This window comes from Balaenoptera borealis, assembly GCF_965194805.1.
Source record: "Balaenoptera borealis genome assembly, chromosome: 7".
NCBI classification, from domain to species: domain Eukaryota; kingdom Metazoa; phylum Chordata; class Mammalia; order Artiodactyla; family Balaenopteridae; genus Balaenoptera; species Balaenoptera borealis.
The window spans coordinates 100,652,412-100,679,757 of record NC_138864.1 but is presented as its reverse complement, the minus strand read 5'-3'; the positions used below and the strand labels follow the sequence as shown (position 1 = coordinate 100,679,757).

At 37.7% G+C, this 27,346-nt stretch overlaps 1 protein-coding gene across 8 annotated transcripts in view; it reads right to left on the bottom strand.

The window, feature by feature from the left end:
* CPED1 (cadherin like and PC-esterase domain containing 1) overlaps positions 1–27,346 on the bottom strand; it is a 303,529-nt gene that overhangs the window by 49,412 nt on the left and 226,771 nt on the right. For 7 of the 8 annotated variants that reach the window (XM_082400003.1, XM_082400005.1, XM_082400006.1 and 4 more), the window contains one exon: positions 7,364–7,481. In XM_082400003.1, the coding sequence (XP_082256129.1) occupies positions 7,364–7,481 (118 nt within the window). Of the gene's footprint in view, positions 1–7,363; positions 7,482–18,056; positions 19,477–27,346 lie in introns of those variants that run through there. The other variant, XM_082400010.1, reaches the window with a different exon arrangement.

Below are 27,346 nucleotides of genomic sequence, written 5' to 3'. Positions count from 1 at the left end.
CCACGTGCCACAACTACTGAAGCCTGAGCGCCTAGAACCCGTGCTCCGCAACAAGAGAAGCCACCGCAATGAGAAGCTCGCGCACCGCAACGAAGAGTAGCCCCCGCTCGCCACACGCAGCAACGAAGATCCAACGCAGCCAAATAAAGAAAGAAAGAAAAGAAAAACCTTTGTTTAAAAAAATATATTGAGGAGCTAAATATTCCCAGATAGTTTTTGAGTTAGAAAGGAAAGTTTTTAACAAGTTTATCCACTCTGGCTTTGATCTATGATTCTGCTAACAAAAGTATCTGGTGTGACACTAATTTTAGCAGGAAGAATTTCTACTTTCAGGGGATGAATAGGCTTCATTTTACATTTCATGACTCGGGGATGTCAGAATTGTGTATGTGAGGGTTTGTGTGTGTGGAAATAGTTACAAATAATAAAATAAGGAGAGAGATCTAGTTTATAGCTCTTACTGGTTGATCACAGAACAGCCATAAAAAGGAATGAAATTGGGTCATTCACAGAGACATGGATGGACCTAGAGTCTGTCATACCTAGTGAAGTAAGTCAGAAAGAGAAAAACAAATATCGTATATTAACGCATATATGTGGAATCTAGAAAAATGGTACAGATGAACCTATTTGCAGGGCAGGAATAGAGATGCAGACTTCTTAGAGAACGGACCTGTGGACATGGTTGGGGGAAGGGGTGGGTGGGATGAATTGGGAGATTGGGATGGACATAAATACACTACCATGTGTAAAACAGATAGCTAGTGGGAACCTGCTGTATAGCACAGGGAGCTCAGCTCGGTGCTCTGTGGTGGCCTAGATGGGTGGGATGGAAGGGGGGTAGGAGGTCCAAGAGGGAGGGGATATATGTATACGTATAGCGGATTCACTTCGTTGTACAGCAGAAACTAACACACCATTGTAAAGCAACTATACCCCAATTAAAAAAAAAAAAAAGTATGGGTATATTAAGAGAGAGAAACTGGAAGAAACAGAAGGAAATAGAAAGGAAAGGAGACGAGAAGAGTATGACTTCCAAGGAAGAGAAGAATACACACAGCAGAATTGCTTTAGTGGAGGACTGTGCCAACGGGAGCTGAGCTACTGGACAGTCCAAAAGTAATGTGGACTTGTTTATTCCGCTTATCATACAATTTTTTCTTTGCTTTGATTTTTAAACTGAATGTGAATTCCAGAAAACTGCCTTATTCAATATCTACCCATTAAGTATACTATCTCCACAATTTCAGGTCCGGTGAATGACCTTCCATTTCTCTACATACATATCACTCTCCATCTAGGAGGATTTTCATTCAATACAGTATTGAAGTATGTACCCTGTTAGGTATTAGGCACTCTTGTTGTTAAAAATAAGGTAATAACTAAGAAAGAAATAGTTAACATTGTTATAGCACCTCTCAGATGTCAGGGATATTCTGAGCACTTTAATATATTAACTTATTTAAACTCAGAACCACCCTATTATCACCCCCATTGTGCTAATGACTTAACTGGGACTCAGAAAGGTTAAGTTACCTGTCCAATATCTTCCAGCTAGGAGGTGGTAGACCCAGGACTGGAGCTGAAGAGTCAGCTCCAGAGTCCATGATGTTGATTATAATGTGAAACCTCAAAAATTATAATCAGGTGAGAAGGGTACAATTTACACATGTAAAAAGCTTAATAATAGGTAATTCATAATTAAGGAAAAATATCAGTGTGGTACTCAAAGAGCCTGGGCTTTGGAGACACACACACCTGGGCTCTCCTTCCAGTTAGCTCTGTGGACCTCAACTCAGTACATAAAGTCACCTGGAAAGGTTTTTAAAATCCTCATGTCCAGGTCGTACCCTAGACTGATTACCTCAGAACCACTGGATATGGAACTCAGGTATCAGTATTTTTTTTTAATGCTTTTCAAGTGATTCCAATATGCAGTCAAGGTTGAGAACCGCTGTTTACCTTGGACAAATTACTTAATCTTTTCATGATTACATTTACTTCTCTTTAAGAAAAATATGTAGAGCATCAGCCATGGTAACTTTATACTAGAAATCGATGAATATATTTTACCGTCCCCACCCAACTTCACCCTAAGCAAGCCATTGCAGTTCAGAATAAAGACAGCACCATGGGGGTCAGAGTTGTCTGGCAGGTTCCGTGGAGCAGATAAGATGTGAAGAGAGATTTGTGAATAGATAAGATTCGGAGAGGTGGAATGGATGATTTTAAGTGGAGACAGACCTGACAGGAGTGAGACTGAAGAAGTGACTGCTCTCCAAGACAGACCGTATATATTGGAGAGAAAAAGAAGGTCTGCTCGGTGAAAGGTGTTTCCAAGTTTGTAGATGGAGGGAATAGCAGTAATACTTAAAGATACAACACCGAACATTTGGGAAGCGGTGCTGAGGTTTGAATGGCAAAATGAAGACTGTTCTCAAAAGTGTTTGTTTCTCCATCCAATTCTCTTTTATAATTCTTCTGCGGTTTTCATTCAGAATATATCTTGCTTTCTAATTCTAATTTTGCCCTGGCATACAGGGTTTGTAATCAATAATCTACATCTTTCACATCTTTGTTTGGCTCCTAATACTATTTGATTTAGACACAGCCTTTAAGTTTATCCTTCGTCGATGAATTCCTCAAGAAAACCTCCTTCTGAAAGAGTCTTTTTTTTTTCATAGAGATTTTGTGGGTTGTGGATACAGTTGGAAGGGGCCTGGGATCTCCTCTTTTCCATCCTCTTCTTTTACAGTGAGGATAACTGAGGCCCAAGATGTTAAATGACAGAAGTGGGATCATGCCAACAGGGCTGGACCAAAATCGAGGTCTCAGAGTCTCCAGTGTGCTGATCGTTTTATCACGTTAGGCTAGGTCAGCACATAATCATCAGTTGAAAATGCAACATGGCTCAGCAGTCTCTCTGGTAGCACTTATAGAAGAAAACCACAAACAGGTTGTCACAATCAATGTATTTGTATTTTTAAAAGCTGGATTTATTCAGTGGGTTCATGTACTCAGAGACTAGGTTTTTAAAAAGATTCTTAATTTTCTTTTTCATAAGACGGTGGTATGTTGGGGACATAAATGTGTTTCTGCAAATGAGATATTATTTAATAATACTTTGAAGGGCTCAGTTTTCCTCAGATCCTTGAGTATCTAACAGCATGTGTATCCCCTCCCCAAATACTGTCTCCCCACCCGACTCCCAAACTCGTTGACAGCTAGTTTTGCACAAACCAAGATCTTTGGCCATTTGCTGCTAAGGCTGAAGAAACAAGTGACCAATTGCATGCACAAAGATCCAAATATGTATTAGTTTGTGGGCATAAAATCACATGCACATAAAAAAAGATGCCTGATTGGGTCTCTGAAAACTTAGCTCCAATGGTTCATACTACTATATATTTATAGTCATAACTCTTTGCATTTTTGTATCGCTTAATAATGCCTTTTTTATTGTGAGTTAGTAATACTACTTGAAATAGACATCTGTATAACATCTGCAGGACTGGGCTTTCTTGACATTTTAAGTGATTCCGGCTCAACAAAAATTGTCAAGAAGAAGGACATAAATTCTGTGTTATATATTTAAACAATGAATGAATCAAAGCTGTGATTTCTGAAATAAAGTATGACATATGTCTCAGGGAATAACATTCTGAGGAATGAAATTGCCTTTTGGGAGAAGTTATTTAATTTATCATTATAGCTTTATATTTAATGCAAGCTAGATTTCAGCCATTTAAGTGAATTGGATTGGGTGATATAATGGAGAAAAGAAGTTTGACTTTGTGATTTAGGGCCATGGGGAGATGTAAAATCATATAAATGACAGCACTAAGTCCTGACTCTATAATGCTATAAAATAAGGCAGTTTTTACTTAAGAAGAAAAAATACATCTATATTTTCAATATTAGAAATATTAAAGTGTAAGTTGTTATATTTCCTTCCAAAAAAAGATACGATAAAAGTTTACATATTATAAAATGCAACCTAAATTATTTTCTTTAAATGTAATTCTCATTCAATGATCATATAAATTTCTTCTTTCTGCAAATTAGAAGAATTATTTTTTCTTTACTGAGCAAAAGATTTTATTCTTAGGTTGTGTTTTATAGTTAAATTATTTTCAAAAGGCTAGAATTCAACTTAGTAAAAAAAAGTCACTCAAAATTATATTAGCTAGTGTTATTGAAAAACCATTTTTCAAGGAGGAAAAATGGATTCAGTTCTGCCAAATAACTGTAATGTGCTGTGAAAATAAGATTTTGGAGCCATTCTATGGCCTTATAAGCTAAAGCAAGAGTCCTAAAATAAACGTCCTTCCAATGTCATCTAATGTGACAACTTCTTTCTATAGAAGGGAGTCCTACCATCAAGGAAGGAAATCATCTCTGACAGCAAAAAAAAAAGTGCATTCTTGCCAACTGCTGTCTCTGATCTCACTCATTTACCTTGAATCTTTAGGTCTCTAGGACCTCAAGGATGGAGCTGTTATCTCTAGTTGATTGTGCCCTGCGGCTCATAGTCTTCTGTGAAAGAGAGGAGGGCTTGGATCTTGGCTTTAGTTCAGCAACTATTTTTAAATCATATCTCAGACACTGAAAGATGAATAAGGTACAATCTTTGCTCTGGACACACTTGTAATCTACGTGCCGCCATCAGTACAAACTTATTGCTGATGCACCTTTGACGTATTAATACATCTACCCTGTACTACACGTACACATACTCCTATATGTATATGTATATACATATCCATCATAAAACATAAAAATAAGCATAATTAAATAAAAATAAATGTACATATAGTTTCATCTTTACTGGCTTCTTCCCTGTGGATTGTTCTGTGCCACTCACTCCCCTCGCATGGCTGCAGTTTTCCACTTTGAAGACTACTGATTAGAGGAAGAGAGAGAAACATGTAAATTAGATACTTGAAATATAATGAGGTGAGTGCTATTTGTAGACATATGTCCAAGATATTCTGGGTGCATAGAAGAGAAGCAACTCTGGGGGTGGAGTAGTAAAGAAGGACTTCCTAGGGAGTAGGACATAGCATCAGGAGAAGTTAGATCAAGATGGGAAGAAGACTTTTAGGAGCAGGGAACAGTATGGACAAGAGCCTGGAGTCCTGCAGCTGATTATCAGCATGAAATGAGGTCAAGAGGCTAGGATGGGGCTTCCCGCGTGGCGCAGTGGTTAAGAATCCACCTGCCAATGCAGGGGACATGGGTTCGATCCTTGGTCTGGGAAGATCCCACATGCCGTGGAGCAACTAAGCCTGTGCACCACAACTACTGAGCCTGCACTATAGGGCCCCCATGCCGCAACTACTCAGGCCATGTGCTGCAAGTACTGAAGCCTGCACGCCTAGAGCACGTGCTCCGCAGCAAAGAGTAGCCTCTGATCGTTGCAACTAGAGAAAGCCCATGCGTAGCAACGAAGACCAAATGCAGAGCAAAAAAAAAAGAAGAAGAAGAGGCTAGGACGAGTTGGCAGAGATAGGAGAGGTCAGATTATTGTCAGGTTAAGGAATATGGACTTGACCGGGGTGTCAACATTGTGGTTTTTTTTAAAGAGGCCTAACTACTCAAGTTACCAGAAGGCCCCTGTGTTTTGTTTGTTTGTTTGTTTGTTTGTTTTTAACTTTATTTATTTTGGGGCTGCACTGGATCTTCATTGCTGCACCCGGGCTTTCTAGTTGTGGCGAGCGGGGGCTACTCTTAGTTGCAGTGCGCGGGCTTCTCATTGCGGTGACTTCTCTTGTTGCAGAGCATGGGCTTTAGGCACGCAGGCTTCAGTAGTTGCAGCACGTGGGCTCAGTAGTTGTGGCTTGCGGGCTTAGTTGCTCCACGGCATGTGGGATCTTCCTGGGCCAGGGATCGAACCCGTGTCCCCTGAATTGGCAGGCAGATTCTTAACCACTGTGCCACCAGGGAAGTCCCAAGGCCCCTGTTTTATGGCAGCCTCTCCTGTAAGGACCAGGCATGGCTTCAGAACAGGGCCTGGCATAAGTTACTGCAAGTTTAACGGACAGAAGAAGCTGCCACTTCTTGAGGAATCTCAGTAATGTATCTTCAACTTTTTGTTGAAGAACTTTTGACTCGGTTCAGTAGGAGGAACAGAATTAAGTTGTTTTATGATTCTCATAAATTGTCATCTGATAAAAAATACCTAGACACATTGGTGTCTCCTTTGTATATAAGAGTATATATCTCATTTAGCCAAGAATCATAAATCATACCACCTGACACACCATAATGGGTAAATTCCTCCCTATGCACTGACTGTAATTTATTATTTAGGACACATGTTCAAGAAATGCCCACGTTTGTTAACCGTGCATGCCAAATTGCAATTTGTCCCACCCATTTGTGAAACTCATTTCCTGTTCAAGCTGTGGTGTGAAGTTCATGGCAAGGGTAGAAAAGCTCCTGAGTGTTTTCTCAGACTTTTTAGATGAAGGGAGACTTGGGGTCAGGAGGCCAGAGCAGTAACCAGGACTCGCAGAGAAGAAGCTCTTTGCTCCTCTTACTGCCTTGGAGGCATTTTTAGTTCCAGCTTTGGCTTAACCCCACTAGCCTCCACTGAAAGAATAGTGCTGGGGAAGGAAAGAAACAGGGGAAATAGACAGTGGCACCAAAGTGCCTCATTCCAGGTCTGCCCTAGGCGTAGGCAGGATTGAACACTGTAATTTGAATTTGACCTCATGATTTTCCTGCCTCTATGCACGCTCAATATATGGGAGACGTTAGTGACCATTCCCAAAGATTTTTTTTTTAACCAAAAGAAATGGTTGAAAACTGAACTTGTATCCTTTGCAGTTCTTTGGGTTCACAAGGTCAACTTATTTTGTACCTACTCTGTGGAAAGTATAGTGTTAAGTGAATTGGTAGAGTGTGAACAACTCAGACACCCTGCCCTCATGCAGCTGACAGCCCAGGAAGACTGACATCAAACAATCAATTACACATTTAATCATTTAAATAGCTGTGGAAATTGCCATGGAAGAAAAACACTGGGTGCTATGACAATATGTAATAAGGAAAACAAGTCAGAGACTCAAGGAAGGCACTATGGTACAAGTGACTTTTTGGCTGAAATCTACAGGTGAATATGCATTAACTAGGCAAAGAGCAGAGGATGAAAAGAAAAGCATTTGATAAATCAAAATACTTCACATATTAAAACAATGCATTTACATTAATTATATGTGTTGTAGTTCATATTAATGAAAAAGTATATTACCTTGATTTTTTTGTACAAGAATAGTTTAATAAATAAACATCTACTACTTATCTATATTAAAGGATTTTTTTTTAAAAAAGTAGAAATGATATCCAGTGTAATAGTCACCTTTTGTGTCGCCAGATGGACAGGTCTTTAGTCCCGGCTGTGAAATGGCTTCAATGTAGTCAGAGGAAATAGGCTGTAACCCGCAGGTTTCCTCTGGTTGAATCAGCAAACCACAATCCTGCATTAAAATGATAAAAATTAGCTGTATAGTAATTAACCTGACCTGTAGTAATAAAATCTACAAAACAAGACTTTCTGTGCCAAATAACTTTTGGATAAAAGGGAGCAATTCTTGTTTACCCTTCTCTTGATATTTATTCATCAATAGTTGTTTTTGTTATTAATAGCTACTTCCATTAGGGGATTCATATTAATAAATTCTAATGATAAGTTAATCTTTATTTTGGCATTGATACTCATGTTACTGCTCTGCCAATTTTTAAAGAAATAAATGCCAGTTTTACTTTAAAAATATACCTGTGTGGTGTTGACTCATTAAAAATATAACATCGTAAATAGAGGACAATATATCAAGGGGAAAAGACTCAATGTGAGAAAAGAAATGGGAAATATTTGGGGAGAATGTTAATTTAACAGATGAATTTCATTTCAACACACATTTATTAAGGATCTATGATATGCTAGAAATGGAATCAAATACATATATTTTATCTAAAACACCTTCACATATTTATAAAAGTAGGTAACAGCAATGAAATTCATTAGGGAGGCATGTTCTGTACTAAGCAATGCCTTCCATAGTCTTCCATATGCATTGGAGAGCAGCAGTTCGTTGGCTTTGAAATATCTCCTCTGCTCTAGCAGGTTGTCCCGCTCTCATTTTCTCTTAGCTTATCCTACAAAGCTATTGGCATCTGTACCTGTCCTGTGTCCCTCTATCTCACCTCACCTGGTTCCACTGCCACTCTTTTCACCGGGTTCTCTCAGGCTACCACAATTAAGGCCAGGTAAAAATGCTAAAATCACTCTGAGGAATGCTTTCTTCCTAATTGTGCATGGAGAGCATCTTTTTGTATTTTAGGTCTCTTGAAACGGTAGCACAGTTATGTGTTACTGTCTGTCAGCATCCTTTGTTTCCTTCATACTCTTCACCACTTGGTAATTGCATTGGTTATTTGTGCCTTTTCCACTAGACTGAATACTCCATGAGAATGGATAATTATTTTGCTCCCACATACACCCAGTCCCTAGCGTACAGTAGATAACGATAAATATTTGTTGAATGTGTAAAATGTTACAGTTAGTTGTCCCCCTTTTTATATTATAAATTCTCAGTAATGGAGAGAAATAACTGTTTTGACCTCTTGTTTGCTCTGTACCTCTGCCTCTAATGAGCAATTTCTGGTCACCTTCCCTCAGACTTTCAAACATCCTAACCACCAACTCAGATTCCTAGATCTCATACCAAAAGGTCCAGGATATTAAGGGAAAAAAGGAATGGAGGTAGTGTGCGACTTTTTGAAATCTTGACTTAGTATACATATTTTCATTTTTTAATTCATGACTGAAATTGAAGTTTAGGAAACCAATTAAAATTAGAATTGTGATTTGTATTAAAATGTTCATTATAATAAAGCAGTTAAAAATCACAAAGTTTATAATGATGTGAGAAGATTTAGTCTGAATAAACATCTATGAATGATATATGTTAATGTATGTGTGATATCTATCCATTTGTTTTTGGTGGAGACTAGACCTTTTTTGCCAGAAAAATGGTATTATGTATCTATCAGATTGAAAAAAAAATGTTTTATATCAAATGTTAGGGAGGGTGGGGAGAAATAATTACCATTATATACTGCTGATAAGGAGTACAAATTAGTTCAGCTACTTTGGAAGGTAGTTTATAGTAAAATTAAAAATTCACAGACTCCATAGCCCCAAAGTTAGACTTTTCAGAGTCTACTCCAGAAAAACCCTCATGCAATGCATAAAGAACATTGTAAAGACAGATCTAAATGAACGAAGATGGAGAGATTTCCCAGGCATACAATTAAGAAAAAACGGAAGATCTCGTTTTGTTCCAGAACAATACATTCCACATGAAGCACATTGTGAACATGCGGCAAAGTCATCTAAATTCCGGTATTTCAGACTGAGGTGTTGCGTTCAATTTATTAACAATTCAAATAATGTTGAAACATTTTTAAAAGTCTGGATTTAGATAAACATTTGTCTAGAGATGATTGTTTGGGGTCTCTGTGACGTGTGTGTGTGTGTGTGTGTGTGTGTGTGTGTGTGTGTGTGATTGCACCCTAATACTCATCTGGAGGGCATTAGAAAGAGTCTAGATTCCAGATGCCAAAGCCCCAGCGGGTCTCTTCGAAGCTGAACATGTCATTGGCTGTATCAATCAATTAGAAAGATGTATTGTTAGGTGTGCTGATGGCTTATCCTGTAGGGAACCAAACTCAATCTCTGATGAGTGGGTGTGGGCTATTTCAGATATGTTAGCCACAGGCAGCCTTTCTGAGGAATGACATCTGAATTGAAGGATGTGAAAAATTGGGGGGATGAGAATTTCAAGAAGAAGGAGTTGCATGTCAAAGGTCACAAGGTGGGAAAAGGGTTTATCTGACATCATAGGCAAAAAAAAAGTTATTAAAAAAACTATGTTGAAAATCTATATTTTAATAATCAAATCATGACATTTTTTTCTTGAGATGCACCTCCAAGTTTATCTGCTACAAACTCCTACTCAGAGGAAGAATGATAATCCATGATGTGGTCCTGAGCAATTCTGGATACAGGTTTCAAATGGAAAGGTATTGATTTAATACCTAGAAACTGCAAAGTGCCTTGCTAGTGCTTGCAGGTACCTAACCTCAAGCAACATAATCTAGTTCATCATCAGAAGTTTCTTCTTAATCCTGAACTGAACTCCATCTTATTTGTTCTAATTATCCTCTTTGGTGCAGTTTAGAACAAATTTATTGTAATAATATAGAAGCATGTTCTGACCTGGCTTCAAAGGTGCTGAAACAAATGACTGGCAATAGAGAATAATAATATTTTTAAATGTTCAATGTTTGCACTTACTGAATACCCAAGATCCCACACATGAGCCTATTGTAATAGAGTAAACATAATGCAGAACACAGAAAAGCATAATGTAAGCGGGAACCAGACCGGGTGACCGCTCCGGCTGCTTAGAATCTTGGCCTTGTCTTCGCGTTTGAATTGTTCCCCGGCGTGGTGCTATCTCTACCTCAGATGGAGGTTCCTAAGGGGTACCTGTTCTTCCACAGTCAGCAGGTCAGCCCTGTGATACTTGCACTCATGAATTTTAGTCCAGCTTTGCCATGAACTGGCTGTGTGCTATTGAGTAAGTCACTTGATCTAGTTTTCTCAATATAAAATGGTGAAGGGTAGAGAGAAGATACCACAGCAGATGATGTGAGGTGCCTACACAATATTCATTCTACCTTCTTCCTTTCTAGTAGAAAGACCTTCATTTTGTTGGAGGGAGCAATGTGTTTAGCATTAAAAAAATCAAACAAACAAAACTCTATTTCCCAGTCTCCTTGGTAGCTAAACATGGTCATGTGACACAATTCCAGCCAAAGAAATGTAAGTGGAAATTGGCTCCGGATCTCTGGAAAAATTTTGTTTCCCTGATGCCATGTTTTCTTTGTCACTCTGTTTCCGATTTCTGCTAGGAATGTGGATGTGAGCCTGAAGGAGGAGCAGCCATGTTGTAACCATGAGGAAACCATGAGCAGAAAGATAGAAAGTAGGACGCCCATGATGCTGTAAAGCTGCCGCAATGCTGACTTTGGGCTGCCCACCTCTACACTTCTTGCATTGGAAGAAAAACAAACACCTACTTGGTCAAACCACTGTGGAAATATAATATGCAGCCAAACTTCTCTCTTCCTCTAAGAGTTTGTGAAACCTATTGTCGGGCCACATGAAACTTTGAGAATCCCTTTAGATCTTAAAAGTGATAAACCCCACTAATAAAAAAATTAAACAATTTTTGAAAGGGAAAACTCATTAGCATATCTCATTCTTTCTTCACTGGTGTGATTAGTAATTTAGTCATGTTCAGGCATATTCAAGAAAATGAATAATAGCTCTTCTGGTCTTACATGTCATCTCTTGGAGCCCCTGAGTCTAGATACATGGAAAAGGTAGTATTTAGCAGAGAAGCTTAAAATTTACCCCAGAAATCTCCACATTTAGAGTGTATCCCTTTGCTGGAGACTTCACAAATTCCTGAATGGACTGTCATAGCTTTCAACAGAGTGCAATGAGATAATTAATGGATTTTCTTGTTCAAACATGTGCAGAGTATATACATTTAGTACATAATCTAAAAAATTTGCTTAACTTTTCATGAAATGCTGTAGTTACCAACAGAAGATATTAAGGTGCCCTTGGCTTCACCCTCTGCCCTACCCATGAATACATGACCACTGTTCTTGTTACCAATTCCTCTGGAAGCCCATTTAGTTTTTTACAGATGTATTTGGCCACAAATGAATTAGTAGTATTTTTCATTTTTAATGTGATTTCGCTATATTTTTAGAGCAATATCACATTGGACTATTTGATCTAGTAGGTAACTTTAAACTTTACCTACTTTTTTGGTGCCAAAGAATCATTCTTTTAAGATCAAACAGTTCTCCCTTTCTTCCACTAAATAATGAAAAATGTCCACATTCTAAATTTAAAAATATACATTTACTCCTTGTGGCACCCAGATTTTCCAGAGGGACCCATTTTCTTCCCCTGGGCTGCTGCTATTTCTAATAAGTCAGTAGTGACTGCTCAAACTTGACAATATTGGCACGGTTGCCTCCCTGCAGAAAGGCAGAGTCCTCTTCCAGATCAAGAATGTTCCTTTTCCCATAAGAGACTAAGTTCTTAATGAGCTAATTTCACTATCTTGTTCCAAAAGGATGAATAATTTTCTGTCTTCACATTGCCTCTAAATTAAACAACTGCTTTCCTTGTATTGTAGTCAGCCAGCCATAAAATAGTAGCTATTGTGTGATTCACAGTATTAGACACAGAATGACCATTTACAGAATAATTATCTGAGGTATAGATTAGCGATAAATCATTACAGCATAATCCATCTGAGATCATCTTTTACATACCACAGTGATCCTAAAACGGAATGTTTTTCATGAAGAAAAGAATGCATATGCAGAAAACTATAAGACACTGATGAAAGAAATTAAAGATGATACAAATAGATGGAGAGATATACCATGTTCTTGGATTGGAAGAATCAACATTGTGAAAATGAATATACTACCCAAAGCAATCTACAGATTCAAGGCAATCCCTATCAAACTACCAATGGCATTTTTCACAGAACTAGAACAAAAAATTTTACAATTTGTATGGAAACACAAAAGACCCTGAATAAGCCAAAGCCATCTTGAGAAAGAAAAACAGAGCTGGAAGAATCAGGATCCCTCACTTCGGACTATACTACAAAGCTACAGTAATCAAGACAGTATGGTACTGGCACAAAAACAGAAATATAGATCAATGGAACAGGATAGAAAGCCCAGAGATAAACCCACGCACATATGGTCACCTTATTTTTTATAAAGGAGGCAAGCATATACAGTGGAGAAAAGACAGCCTCTTCAATAAGTGGTGCTGGGAAAACTGGAGAGCTACATGTAAAAGAATGAAATTAGAACACTCCCTAGCACCATACAGAAAAATAAACTCAAAATGGATTAGAGACCTAAACGTAAGACCAGACACTATAAAACTCTTAGAGGAAAACATAGGCAGAACACTCTATGACATAAATCACAGCAAGATCTTTTTTGACCCACCTCCTAGAGAAATGGAGATAAAAACAAAAATAAATAAATGGGACCTAACAAAACTTAAAAGCTTTTGCACAGCAAAGAAAACCATAAACAAGATGAAAAGACAACCCTCAGAATAGGAGAAAATATTTGCAAATGAAGCAACTGACAAAGGATTAATCTCCAAAATATACAAGGAGCTCATGCAGCTCCATATCAAAAAAACAAACAATCCAATCCAAAAATAGGCAGAAGACCTAAATAGACATTTCTCCAAAGAAGACATACAGATTGCTAACGAACACATGAAAGGATGCTCAGCACCGCTAATCATTAGAGAAATGCAAATCAAAACCACAATGAGGTCTCACCTCACACCGGTCAGAATGGCCATCATCAAAAAATCTACAAACAATAAATGCTGGAGAGGGTGTGGAGAAAAGGAAAGCCTCTTGCACTGTTGGTGGAATGTAAATTGATACAGCCACTATGGAGAACAGTATGGAGGTTCCTTAAAAAACTAAAAATAGAACTACCATACGACCCAGCAATCCCACTACTGGGCATATACCCTGAGAAAACCATAATTCAAAATGAGTCATGTACCACAGTCTTCATTGCAGCACTATTTACAATAGCCAGGACTTGGAAGCAACCTAAGTGCCCATCAACAGATGAATGGATAAAGATGTGGCACATATATACAATGCAATATTACTCAGCCATAAAAAGAAATGAAATTGAGTTATTTGTAGTGAAGTGGATGGACCTAGAGTCTGTCATACAGAGTGAAGTAAGTCAGAAAGAGAAAAACAAATACCGTACGCTAACACATATGTACGGAATCTAAAAAAAAAAAAAAAGGGTTCTGATGAACCTCGGGGCAGGACAGGAATAAAGATGCAGATGTAGCAAATGGACTTGAGGACACAGGGAAGGGGAAGGGTAGGCTGGGACAAAGTGAGAGAGTAGCATTGACATATATACACTAACCAATGTAAAATAGATAGCTAGTGGGAAGCAGCTGCATAGCACAGGAAGATCAGCTTGATGCTTTGTGACCACCTAGAAGGGTGTGATAGGGAGGGTGGGAGGGAGACACAAGAGGGAGGGGATATGGGGATGCATGTATACATATAGCTGATTCACTTTGTTATACAGCAGAAACTAACACAACATTGTAAAGCAATAATACTCCAATAAAGATGTTAAAAAAAGAATGTAATGCATATAAATTCATATTCAAAGAGATTTATATGCTTTACAGAAGGCAATTTGGAAATATCTCACAAATATAATTATACTGCTAAGACTTAATCCTACAGACATACTTGGTAAAGTCTCCAAAAATTCATGTGCAAGGAAATTTACTAGAGCACTTCGTGTAATAGAAAACTTGACACTACTTAAGTGTCCATCAACAGGGAACTGGTTAAATAAGTTATACATTACACAATGGAACATTCTGTAATTCTTAGAAGAGAAGGAGGCAGAGTAAAGATATATAGAGAGATATAAGGTATATTATTAAAAGCAATAAAGCAAGTTGCAGGACATTATATATACACCTTGATCTTATTTAGTAAATAAAGTGCTAGAAATTATACATGCTTGACTGTGCATAGATAACTTCTGGAATGGTGCACAGGAAACGCTGAACAGTGGCTTTCTTGGAAAATTAAGGATGGTAGGCCAGAGATGGAGAAGCAAAAATGAACTTTTTCTGAAGATTTTTACCATTGGTATGAATCATACTTTTTAAAAAAAATACAAATTTAAGTAAAGAAAATAATATTTAAAATCATAAAGTAAAAGAATAGAAAATCAGAAAAGGACTGATAGTTCCTTTGAAATTATATTAGTTTCCTATGGCTGCTGTAACGTAGTAGCACACGCTAGGTGCTTTGAACAACAGAAATTTATTGTTTCACAGTTCTAGAGACTGGAAGTCCAAATCAAGATATTGGCAGGTTTGGTTCCTTCTGAAGTCTATGAAGGGCTATGGGCCTGCAAAGTCATTTAATACTGTCCTGTGTTCACAGAGTTTACAGTTTATTAGAGGAAACATAACTACAAGGGAATTGAGTAAATATTCCAGGTAGAAGGAGGAGCATGAAACATTCTAGAACTGAGTGAAAACATGGCCAATCAAGTTCCAAGTGGGCAGTGTTTGGAGACCATGATAGGAAGTAAGTAGAGATCAGTAAAGTTATTTTGGAATCATGATTCTAATCCTTGGCTCATTCTAATGACACAAAATTTAGGATTGTGGCAATGAACTAAGCTTCTTTAATTTTTTTCTGTTTAAAGATTCTTATCAGATAAATCTCTAAACTCTATTCCCTTTTATAAAACTTATAAAATTTTTTACTAAGCAGCTGCCCTTTTAAGGGACAGTACAACATTAAACATCTTTACTGAGGAGTAGGGGACATTTTGACTTTAGTTTGTTCTAATAAAATATTTGCAGTGAACAAAGTTTACCTATATAATTGCCTTATTTTGAATTGTAATGAAACTAAGTAGCTAGCCAAGTCATCCTGCACTTTGTGCAGAAGAGATCTCTAACAATATTGCTTTAAAAATTGATGTGTTTCAATGCTAGATGTTATCCTGTTTTAGTGAGAGTTTACAAATAAGTTTTCAATTTTAATTGTTTTTAAAAAGCAATGGAGGGGCTTCCCTGGTGGCGCAGTGGTTGAGAATCTGCCTGCCAATGCAGGGGACACGGGTTCGAGCCCTGGTCTGGGAAGATCCCACATGTCGCGGAGCAACTAGGCCCGTGAGCCACAACTACTGAGCCTGCGCGTCTGGAGCCTGTGCTCCGCAACAAGAGAGGCCGCGATAGTGAGAGGCCTGTGCACCGCGATGAAGAGTGGCCCCTGCTTGCCGCAACTGGAGAAAAGCCCTCGCACAGAAACGAAGACCCAACACAGCCAAAAATAAATAAATAAATGAATAAAATAAATTAAAAAAAAAAAACAATGGAACTTCGTGTTGGGGAGCAGAATTGTATATGCAGCTTGAGTTGCTATCTGTGTTTGGAGTTCATAGTCTTATTTAAAACACATTAGAATCCAAGTAGTGATGAACCACCATATAACACCATTGCGTGTGTTTGTTTCCTTAAAAAAATATCAGCTGAAATGTGGCTGTACATTATACTACCTAAGAATTTTTACTCCCTTATGAATTGAACTCAGTTACAAAGGAAATGGAAACAAATTATAAGCAGATGAATTAGTTCTAGTCAAATAAGTTTATTAATACGACATCAACATTTGGAATACTTCTTTATACTTCTCATGCATTGCAAATCCCTGAACTGACAATATGCAGTTTTCTCTTTTTTAATCTAGGTGGTCTCCAAATTAACTAGGATGGGGCCAGTGTGATCCTGCTTGCTGGAGTCTGTTCTGAAAGGCACCCTGTATTCTTAATTTAGAAATACATCTGAGTCTCCAGGCTTTGTAGAATTTGGACTGGAAAATCTAGTTACATGGGGCCTGTGAAATGACTAATGCTTCCCACTTCCGGTGAGCTAGAAACTCCAAGGAAAGCAGCCTTTGTTGTGGTCTTTCAACACTTTTGGTTTTGGTTCCAGATGGAATCCAGAAGGGTAGATGTGAATGCAAATGAAAAAAAGAATGAATTTATATGTCTGAATATTTGAAAACGTTCAGTTCTTTTTGATTTGTGAACAAAGAAGTATGGAATTGGAGCTGAATGTACAATGATGGACTCTCTCATACTTTGCAGAAGCTGGATCAGTTTGGGAAGTGACAGAACAATAACAATAACAATGACAAAAAGAAAAACTTATTTCATATTCCGAAGGAGCAAATCGATTATTGGTAGACTGAAGAAAAATAGTAGTGAGTGGAAATAGGCAGTAGGCTACAGAGATATTTTAGAGGATGCGTATTTATCAATAATGTGACACCAGACATAACAAATGTTTGCCACATACAAAACAGCAAGCGGGTCTTCCAAGGATATATCGATCAGTCATGGTGAACATAACTGCTGTTATAAGTATTTCAGCATGGACCGTCCCACTTATAAATAGTCTACTAATAAAGTATATGAGGTTGTGATCTTTAAAAATGTAGCTCTGGTAGGAAAACTGAGTGGCACAAATGGAGTTGAATATTTTAATAAAATATGCAGTTACAGTAGTTTTGGGCACCATGTGGGCACTTCCTGACTACATTCATCTTGGTAACTGCTACACAAACACACTTATACCTACACACACTTATACATGCACACACAGGTGCACACATACTGCGATTCTTAGAATTGTGAGATTTTAAAACTTGGGGGGAGTATGTTAGGCTATAAAATAATTCTATCATTACATGTCGTAAGTTATAAATTCTGCCTCCTTTGAGGCTTTAATGGTAATTGTGTAGCGCTAAATAGTATTTTTAAAGATTACCCACTAATCAGCAACCTATATACATCCACAGTTAAGCTCAAAAGCATGCTAAATGTAGCTAAATTCTGTTTAGAATAAAATGCTGATACATTCAAAACTGAACATCCAAACTGCTATGATATTGTAAGATAAAAAGTTAATATTAATTTTTAGTATAAACATATCCTACCAATGCAAAAATTAGATACCTATGAAAATAATTGTGCTATGACAGGCAAGTCCGTTCTTTGTGTCGTCTTATATTTTAATACATGTTAATCAGACTTTTACAAAATACTCTAAAAATACTCTAGCAGCAGTCTAAAGGTCATCCCCCCTAAGATATTAATTAATTACACAGGGAAAATTGTAACGTTACAGTGGAGAAACCCAGCCTACACTACCCTCATCAAGTGATCATGAGAAACACATCATTTCTGCAGTATTCTTGCCACAAATGTTGAGCTTCATTTAATGAGAAGAAAACAAGATACAATTCCAGACTGAGAGGCATTCTACAAAATAACTGACCTGCATTCTTCTAAAGTATCAAGGTCATGTGGAAGTGTCACAGATTAGAGAAGACTAAGAATCATGATAGCTAAAAGCAATTTGGGATCCTGGAACAGAAAAAGAATATCATTGGAAAAACTAGTGAAATCCATATAAATTATCTGGTTAAGTAAATATACTGTACCAATATTAACTTCTTACTATTGATAGTATTGATAAAGTACCATCGTCATGTAAAATGTTAATATTAGGGGAAGCTGGGTAAGGATATTTGGGAACTTTCTGTAACTCTAGAATTAATATTAAAAGTTAAAAGATTAGTTTAATTTGACCGCCATGTTTTAGATTTTTCTTGAAGGGCAAAAATACACTGATGATAGAACGTTTTAATAATTCAAAGGCTTTTAAAAAGTTTTGTTGGAGGTTCTTTCATACAGCAGAGCAATGGCTCTGTGTAGTCACACCTAACTGGCATTCATGGATATCCCATAAAGCTTGATCTACAAGCGTTGTGCTCTTAAAAATTATGAGAATTGTGGGAGGACAGTCCACAGGCTAAAGAAATACCTTTTGTATTTATGGACTAACTCTTCAGGAGATAACAATCTCCCGGTCAGTTGGCAAGGATCAAGGGAAATGCCATTTATAGAAAACTCAGGTTATGTCAAGCACCGGGGAAGGCATATCCTATACACTACTGCATTGAATCTTTACAACTGTTTGAAGTGAATATTATCCTCATTCAACAGATGAAGACATAAAGATTTGTAGAGCTTTGTGGAAGCTTTTCTAAAATCAAGCACCTTAGTAAGTAGAGTAGCTAAAGTTGGAACCATGGGTCTATCTGACTTCAAACCCCTGCTTCATAGACTGAAAGACAAAATAAGATAAAACAAAACACACTGTACTCAGACATAAAGATCGTGTTTATGAAACATTTAGACCAATTAACTCTTCATCAGGGAAGACTCTTTTTTCATGGCTACAGATGGCATCCCTAAACATAACCAGCTGTACTTTAAATGCTTACAGTTGGTCAAAAGTGGGACTAGGCAAGACTGTGTATGATTCAGGCCAAATCTATTCCCTCTGGTGGAAGAAAAGCCTCCAAGTACCTTTCCAGCTTATGCTTTGTTACTCAAATACTTTTTTACTTTTCAGTACTAGCACATTAGGAAATTAATTATTAACTAAAGACTTCACATTGATTCCCACAGTAGACAATGAATACTTATCTATTACTGCCTATCATCAAGGAACATATTTGTTTTCATATGATTTTCAGAATCATCAGTACTCATCTGTCATGTGTTTTCAGTTCTCCAAAGAAGTTTATAGTTTATGACATTTATTCATTTGTTTTATTTCAACTGATTCCTTTAACAGACATTCGTTCAGCATCTCCATGAGCCAGACACAGCCCCTGCCCTCATGAAGTTCTAGCAGAGAAAACAGATATGTAAACACACAATTGCTGTATAAAGTGCTAAACTGCTGTCATGAAAATTGTTCCGGACACACGGTTGGCACAAAGGAATGTGATCGACTCTGTTTTACAAAGGAGATTACAACTGGAAATATATTGGAGTTCACCAGGCAGATGGGGGCTGATGGGTTTCCAAGCAGTGGAAACAATGGAGGCAAGCAGGGGTGATGGTGGCTCAAAGCAGCTGATCTCCTGTGTCAATGCTTACACAAGAGTAGGCACCCTTTATGTCTGAAGACAACTGCACCCTAATTTATAAATCGCTACTTTTTTCCCCCTGCTGTGACTATTAGCTTGGGATTCAGTCCTTAGCCATAAAATCCGAAAGACAATCTGGAGCAGATTGGGAATGGCTTTTGTCTACTTGTGTTTGGGGACTGTGTAAAACATATGGTGTTAGTTACAAAACTCTGAAGCAGTTTGCTCAGAACCTACCCCAGCCATATCAGTTCAAGCTTTGATAGTGTCAGTTATCAGCAAGCTTGCCCAGTGAGGACTTGGCATTTTCCTGTGGAAAATGTGCAGTCTTCCTTGGCATCCAACGCAGAATTAAGGGTTGCCCATTTTAATGGGGGAACTTAAGACTCCATGACCCCGTTATAAGAAGGTGTCCTGGAGAAATTTCAAGATATAAGATTGTCATTGAGTGTGTCTTAAATTCCCCAGGGGTTTTAAATTAGCTCATTATTTCCCGAACTTGAATGCTGTTGCTGTGATTTGATCATTACTGGTAAGCGGTTGTTACAACTCGCTGTGTGGGATGAAATGACTCTTTCATTCAAAGCCAAGTCTGATGAGTGAGTCCTTATAGATCACATCTCTCTGTCTCCACAGCTTTAGCCTCTGGGATGAGTCTGCCCCAGGGTGCCTCCCTCCACTCAGCTGAAACCACTGGGTCTTCTCTCCTGGGCCACACGCTCAGCGGACCTGCCTTCTACCATTGCTTCTCAGTAATCCACAACCACGTGGCATTTCAAGCTGATCTCCACAATGTGTCACTTCTCTGCCTGAGTCAACAGCTGCTGCAGGATTCTGCCGTCACCAATCAGATATGCTTGCTTAGCCTAGCAGAGCTGAGTTATAGGGAATGTTGCTTTAAAGTCAGAGGCCTGGCTTTGTTCTAGAACTTTGCAGTTGTTACCCTGCCCAGATCTGCTACTTGGTTGTCCTCAGTGTTTTATCTTTAAAAGGCCATCTGTGTCTTAAGTCTCCACGGCATCGACTAACTTTGACAGGTCAAAACCAAAATGGACATAGCACTAGACATGGCTAATTCCCACTGATTCCCCCTTTCTTATGCCAGATATTCCTTGTAACTGGAGCTGGGATATAACTAAATGGTTTAACAGCTAAGGCTGATAATTGGCAAAAAAAATAGTATCCAGGAGAATAAATTGTTCAATAGATTGGCCATTATTTTTTTTTTATCATTTCCTATGGTGTTTCATAAAGTTTCAAAACACTAATTCTACTCTAAAATTGTTATTGAAATAAAAATGATATAATAATTCAGAGAAGGGCTATACCTTCCCCCAAATGCATTCCATGAAATACAGATTTCTGGGAGGTTAGTAAGTAGGTGTTAAGTCCGAAAATAATGGTGCAGACCAACTAAACAAATTTTTGGCAAAAAATTTTAAATAGATTTTGCTTATTTTCACTGTCAGTGGTAAGGTGTTCTACTAATAAATTTTTATTATTTAATAAAGCTGATTCTGAAAAGTGTTTAACAAGTTGTCATTGTTAATACTAGAGATAATTCAGCTATTTCAGAGTTTTAATTTCCTGAGGAGAAAGTCATTTTTTATGAAATCTCTTCAACTATTTCTTAATGAACCCATGACCAGGAGAATCTATATAAATTTAGCTGTTCTGATGACTAGTTTGTGTCAAAAACACTAAACTAAGAAATCGTGTGAGATCACTTGTTCTATGATGGGGTCGTGAGCAAAAATCTCACATGTGACAGCAAAGACTAAAACAAAAGGAAATACCGCAAAGCTATATGGAAACAATTAATAATATACCTTTTTTAAAATAGTAAATCCATTTACTATTTTTTTAAAATTATAAACAAAAGAAATATTCTGTGATGACAGACATCTGTCTGGCATAACTAAGAAATCATTCCTAGGAAAGAATAAGTTCTTGAGTTAGCTGCAAGTTTTCCTTTTTGAGTAAGTCACATATTATGTACATGATATAACCCTATTCTATGAATACATCCATTTCTTTGTTCGTAATTTTCCTGGGTATCAATAACAAAAGTCATTATTCAGACTGTACACTATGCTACTAAATTTAATTTTTATAGTGGGATTTCTTTTCTAAAAAACATCAGTCACATTTCTTTGCTACATCAGATGCTATCCATTATTATGTCCCTGAAATTGGTATATACTAAAGAGTTAGCTTATGAAGTTTTGCTTGAATGCAGAGTCCTGGAAAACAGAGTCATTGAGGCCATGGTGGCACATAATAAGGGAATAGAGGGGTCTAGATCTAATATGTTTAGTAGTACAGTGCTTAAGGGTGAGTGCTATTGTGTGAGACTGCAGAATTCAGATTTCAGCTCCACCACCCTGTGACCCTGGGCAAATCAAACCCCTAGTTGGAGAAGCTTCCTCTTCTGTGAAAACCTTCCTTACAAGACTGCTGAGAGGATTAAACAAATTAATACATGTAAACAATGAAGAACCATGTGTGATCCACAAAAAGGGCTCAATAAATGAGGCTATGATTAGAATTGAATAGCATGTGCCAATGGTCACATTACGTACATTATACAACATAGTTCATAACTCATAACTCACTATGAGTTAGATAGTGTTAGCTCCACTAAGAGAAATTCTAAACAAATAGCACTTACAGAGTTAAGTAATTTACATCATGTGTGGTCAGAATTTAGACACAAGTCTGTATAATTCTAAAACCCACACTCATTTCCTCATATCATTCTGGAATTTAAAATAAAAAAACCTGGGTTCATGTTAGCTCTGTAACATGGGACAAATTATTTTCTCTGAGCCTCAGTTTTCTCACATTTAAAATGGGGATATCAATGTTTATTGCTCGTATAGACCTAGCATTGTTTCTATTCAAATAATAACGTGTGAGAAGGCACGGATCACTTGTAAATGACTACACAGTGCTTTTTTAAATTCTTGATGACCACTATCTAATCTATTACTCAGCAACTGGCTTACGATGAATATATAGGTGGCAGCAGTTAACTCAATTAAATACCTATATAATTTAAGTTTCCTTTAAGTTGGCTCAACATTTTCAGGATGCCCCCCCGCACCACCACCACGTTGGGGAAATCTCTAACACATATAGGAGAAAAAATTATTTTTATTTGCAACTAAGTTTTATGAAAAACCAAGATAAAAAGTATATGTATTTTATTTTTAAAATAAAAACAAAAATCATTTATTCCTTGTAATGAGAATTAGACATTCAAACATTTTTCTCACATTTTAAGAACAATTTTGTAAGTATTGTAAATCAGTAAAAATTAGAAGGTGGTCTGATATTGTTGAGCAGTATTAAATGGTGAAAGTAGGCTGCAGGCTAGAAAAAACAATTATTGATGAAATTGTATCTCCCTGGATATACATAAGAACATGTAACCAAGGATGTTCCTTTCATTATGGAACAGGAGAGAAAAAAAACAATGTTTTAAAAACCTGCTTTTAAAGTTCACATGTAATACTATATCATATTGGCTTCAATAATTTAACCTATTAGCTAAGAATATTAATCTGCTTGAGGATTAAGAAATTATTGTGCTCCTTTTAGCTATTATTAATCTTAAACTCTTTTAAAATTACCTAATAAGTGTTAGCTTATTTAATTCTCAGTGAATTTAAATAGCAATATACAGTCAACCTTCCATAGCCACGGGTTCCCCATCCGTGGATTCAACCAACCACTGATCAAAAATATTCAGAAAAAAAAAGATTCCAGAAAGTTCCAAAAAGCAAAACTTGAATTTGCCATGGTATTTACATAGCATCTATACTGTATTTACAACTATTTACATAGTATTTACATTGTATTAAGTATTATAAGTAATCTAGAGATGATTTAAAGTATATGGGAAGATGTGTGTAGGTTGCACGCAAATACTACACCATTTTCTATAAGGCACTTGAGCATCTTTGAAGCAGATGCCAACGGATGACTGTATACGTAGTTAAATGAGTCCTTTCTAATGAGTTCAAAAACAACTGTAGTCATTTCCATATTAAAGAAATAGAATGCACTTTATGTAAAAATAATTAAAATTAAATAAAAATAGAAAGCTTCAAACCTCAAATGTGACTTAGAACATCCATGGGTCCTTTTCTAAAAATAGAGGAATAATACAGTTAGAAGTTCATGTTTTCTGAAGCTTTGCCTACTACGAGCAGCCACTGTCTATTTTAATACAACAGAGAAAGCCATTTGGAGTTCTTTTTAGAGGTTGTATACAAAGCATTAATGCAAGTGTTGAGGGAGGCTAGATCTTCAACTTACAGCCAAGAAATTATTCACCATTCATTTGCTCAGGGATGATCTGTTGAGCTCTAACCACGGAATAGAGATGAATAGGATGAAAAAGCCCTCATTTTCAAGGAACATAGTGTTAAAAAGGAGCGGAGATTTGAAGGATGAATAGGAAGAGAAGAGGAAACAAATGTCTTCAAGAACAGAGAATAAACATGCAAGAGCTTAACAATTAGAGAGGTGTGGTGTATTTTAAGAACATCAAGGACACAGGTATGGCTCAACTTTAGGTTTTGTGGGTAGCAGGGACCGAAGTATGGAGTGATATAAACTATACTAAGGGATTTAGATTTTATCTTTCCTCTCCCTCATTTACTTACTTAGTATTTATTTATTTATAATATATCTCTGTTCATTATGAAACTGGAAAATAAAAAATAAATTAAGAAAAAGAAAATGTAAAGTACAGGTAACATTTTGGATTTCTCCATGCCTCTATACATACATACTGTTCCACTTGCATATTATACACATAGTATTTATTACATGTGCATCTATTTTACAAAAGTGAAATTAAACTGTTCACTATGTTTTGTAACCATTTTTTTTTTTTTTATCCTGACAGTACATCATGGACATGATGGAAGAGTTTTAATGGTGATGGTGGTGGAGTGGGATCTTGCAACACAATTAGATCTGCATGTTACAAAAGAACTACAGAAGCCAGACTGCAGACTTCTGACTCTAGAGGCAGGAAGGTGGGTTAGGAGACTACTATAAATGTTCAGGGAAAGGGATCACAGGTTGAATTAGGATGCTGAGGAAGTGACCAGGATACAAAAGATGTGTAGGAGGTAGCTATTAGCAGTGAAGGAGAGGGGGGGAAAAGGATAACTTTTGGAAATCTTCGGGTTACTGGATGGACAAATGAGAAGGAAAGGGATGGTTTGTGTACAAAGCGAGGTGGAGGGAGAGGCGTTCAGTTTAGTCGTGGAACTGGAAATGCTTGTGAAATATGCAAATAGACTGTCCAATGGACAGTGGGATAAAAGGTTTAAATGTAGAATTCTGAGGAGAGGACAAATATGGTGATATTTATCAAAATACTGTTTCTCAGAGTCAGAGTAATGTTTCTTTGACTAATCATTCACTGTGGGTTATGAGAAGTTGCACAAGTCCACCCAAGTGACGATTCGTCATCTTTCTAGAATGATCATGTTCTACAATTACTTGTTCAACTTTGTAAAAATCCACTAGCTCACTAGTGGGTACAGGCTCAGATCCAAATTTTTTGGCATAACAACCAAAATCCTTCACACTTGAAATCAATTTTTCTCACTTGAATGCCTTGTCCCGTCATCATCCTGTATTCCATCCATGCGATCTACTTGCTCTTCCCCCTCACTGTCACCTCTGTATAGAAGTCCTAGGATGCTCTGGGGCCACACAAAATTGTTATGTCTTGTCAGAAATCTTTCTTGGCTCCCACTCCCCTTCCTGCCCAAAAGAGGTTGTTCTCTTTGCTGTAATGTCATAACACAACACATTTATCAGACATATCATACTCTATTGTAACTACTTATATATAGGTAGGTATATTTTTCTCAAAGATTGATATTTATGTATCTATATCTATTTTTATATATGTACATGTATACATATGTATATGATTTATGCATCTCTCTCTCTCCCCCATACATATATATATACCTATATATTTGCCCCAAGAACTAGACAACATAGACAGTATGCAGACAATAGTATCGACTGAATAAATATGGGTTTTAAGTCACTTTGGCCTTTGCTCAATATATGATTTGTAGTAAGCCATATATTTAATCAATATTAAATATCAATTCAATTCTCTTTCAGCTTCTTGGCATATAATGATATTCCCCTTGGTAATAAGAAAACCTGAAATTAGTGCTGTAGGAAAGAAGAATCAATACCTCTCAGTGATGTATATAAATTAATGGAGCACTTCCCAGTGCAAGTTTATGTCCATGTGTCTGAGACCTGAGCTGACCATGTGATCTGTGTTTTTCTCTTTACTATATAATGTTGTAACAAACACCAGTGTCGATGAGGGTGTGGGGACACAGGTACGCTCATACATTGTTTATGGAAAGTAATTTGGCAGGGCATATTAAAGTTCAAAATTCTCATTTGTTTTCATCTATTAATTTCACTTCTAGGAATCTTTATGACAGAAATAAGGGTGCAAGGGAGATTGGTTCAAGATGGTGGAGTAGAAGGACGTGTGCTCACTCCCTCTTGAGAGACACCAGAATCACAACTAACTGCTGAACAATCATCGAGAGGAGGACACTGGAACTCACCAAAAAAGATACCCCACATCCAAAGACAAAGGAGAAGCCACAGTGAGACAGTAGGAGGGGTGCAGTCACTATAAAATCACATCCCATAACTGCTGGGTGGGTGACTCACAAACTGGAGAACACTTAAACCACAGAAGTCCACCCACTGGAGTGAAGGTTCTGAGCCCCACGTCAGGCTTCCCAACCAGGGGGTCCGGCAGCAGGAGGGGGAATTTCTAGAGAATCAGACTTTGAAGGCTAGCTGGATTTGATTATAGGACTTGGACAGGACTGGGGGAAACAGAGACTTCACTCTTGGAGGGAACACACAGGGTAGTGTGTGCATTGGGATCCAGGGGAAGGAGCAGTGATCCCACAGGAGACTGAACAAGACCTACCTGCTAGTGTTGGAGGGTCTCCTGCAGAGTCGGGGGGTGGCTGTGGCTCACCGTGAGGACAAGGACACTGGCAGCAGAAGTTCTGGGAAGTACTCCTTGGCGTGAGCCCTCCCAGAGTCCGCCATTAGCACCACCAAAGAGCTGGGTAGGCTCCGGTGTTGGGTCGATTCAGGCCAAACAACCAACAGGGAGGGAACCCAGCCCCACCCATCAGCAGACAAGCAGATTAAAGTTTTACTGAGCTCTGCCCACCAGAGCAACAGCTGGCTCTAGCCACCATCAGTCCCTCCCATCAGGAAACTTGCACAAGCCTCTTAGATAGCCTCATCCACCAGAGGGTTGACAGCAGAAGCAAGAAGAACTACAATCCTGCAGCCTGTGGAACAAAAACCACTTCCACAGAAAGACAGACAAGATGAAAAGGCAGAGGGCTACGTACCAGATGAAGGAACAAGATAAAGTGCCAGAAAAACAACTAAATGAAGAGGAGATAGGCAACCTTCCAGAAAAATAATTCAGAATAATGATAGTGAGGATGATCCAGGACCTCGGAAAAAGAATGGAGGCAAAGATGGAGAAGATGCAAGAAAGGTTTAGCAAAGACCTAGAAGAATTA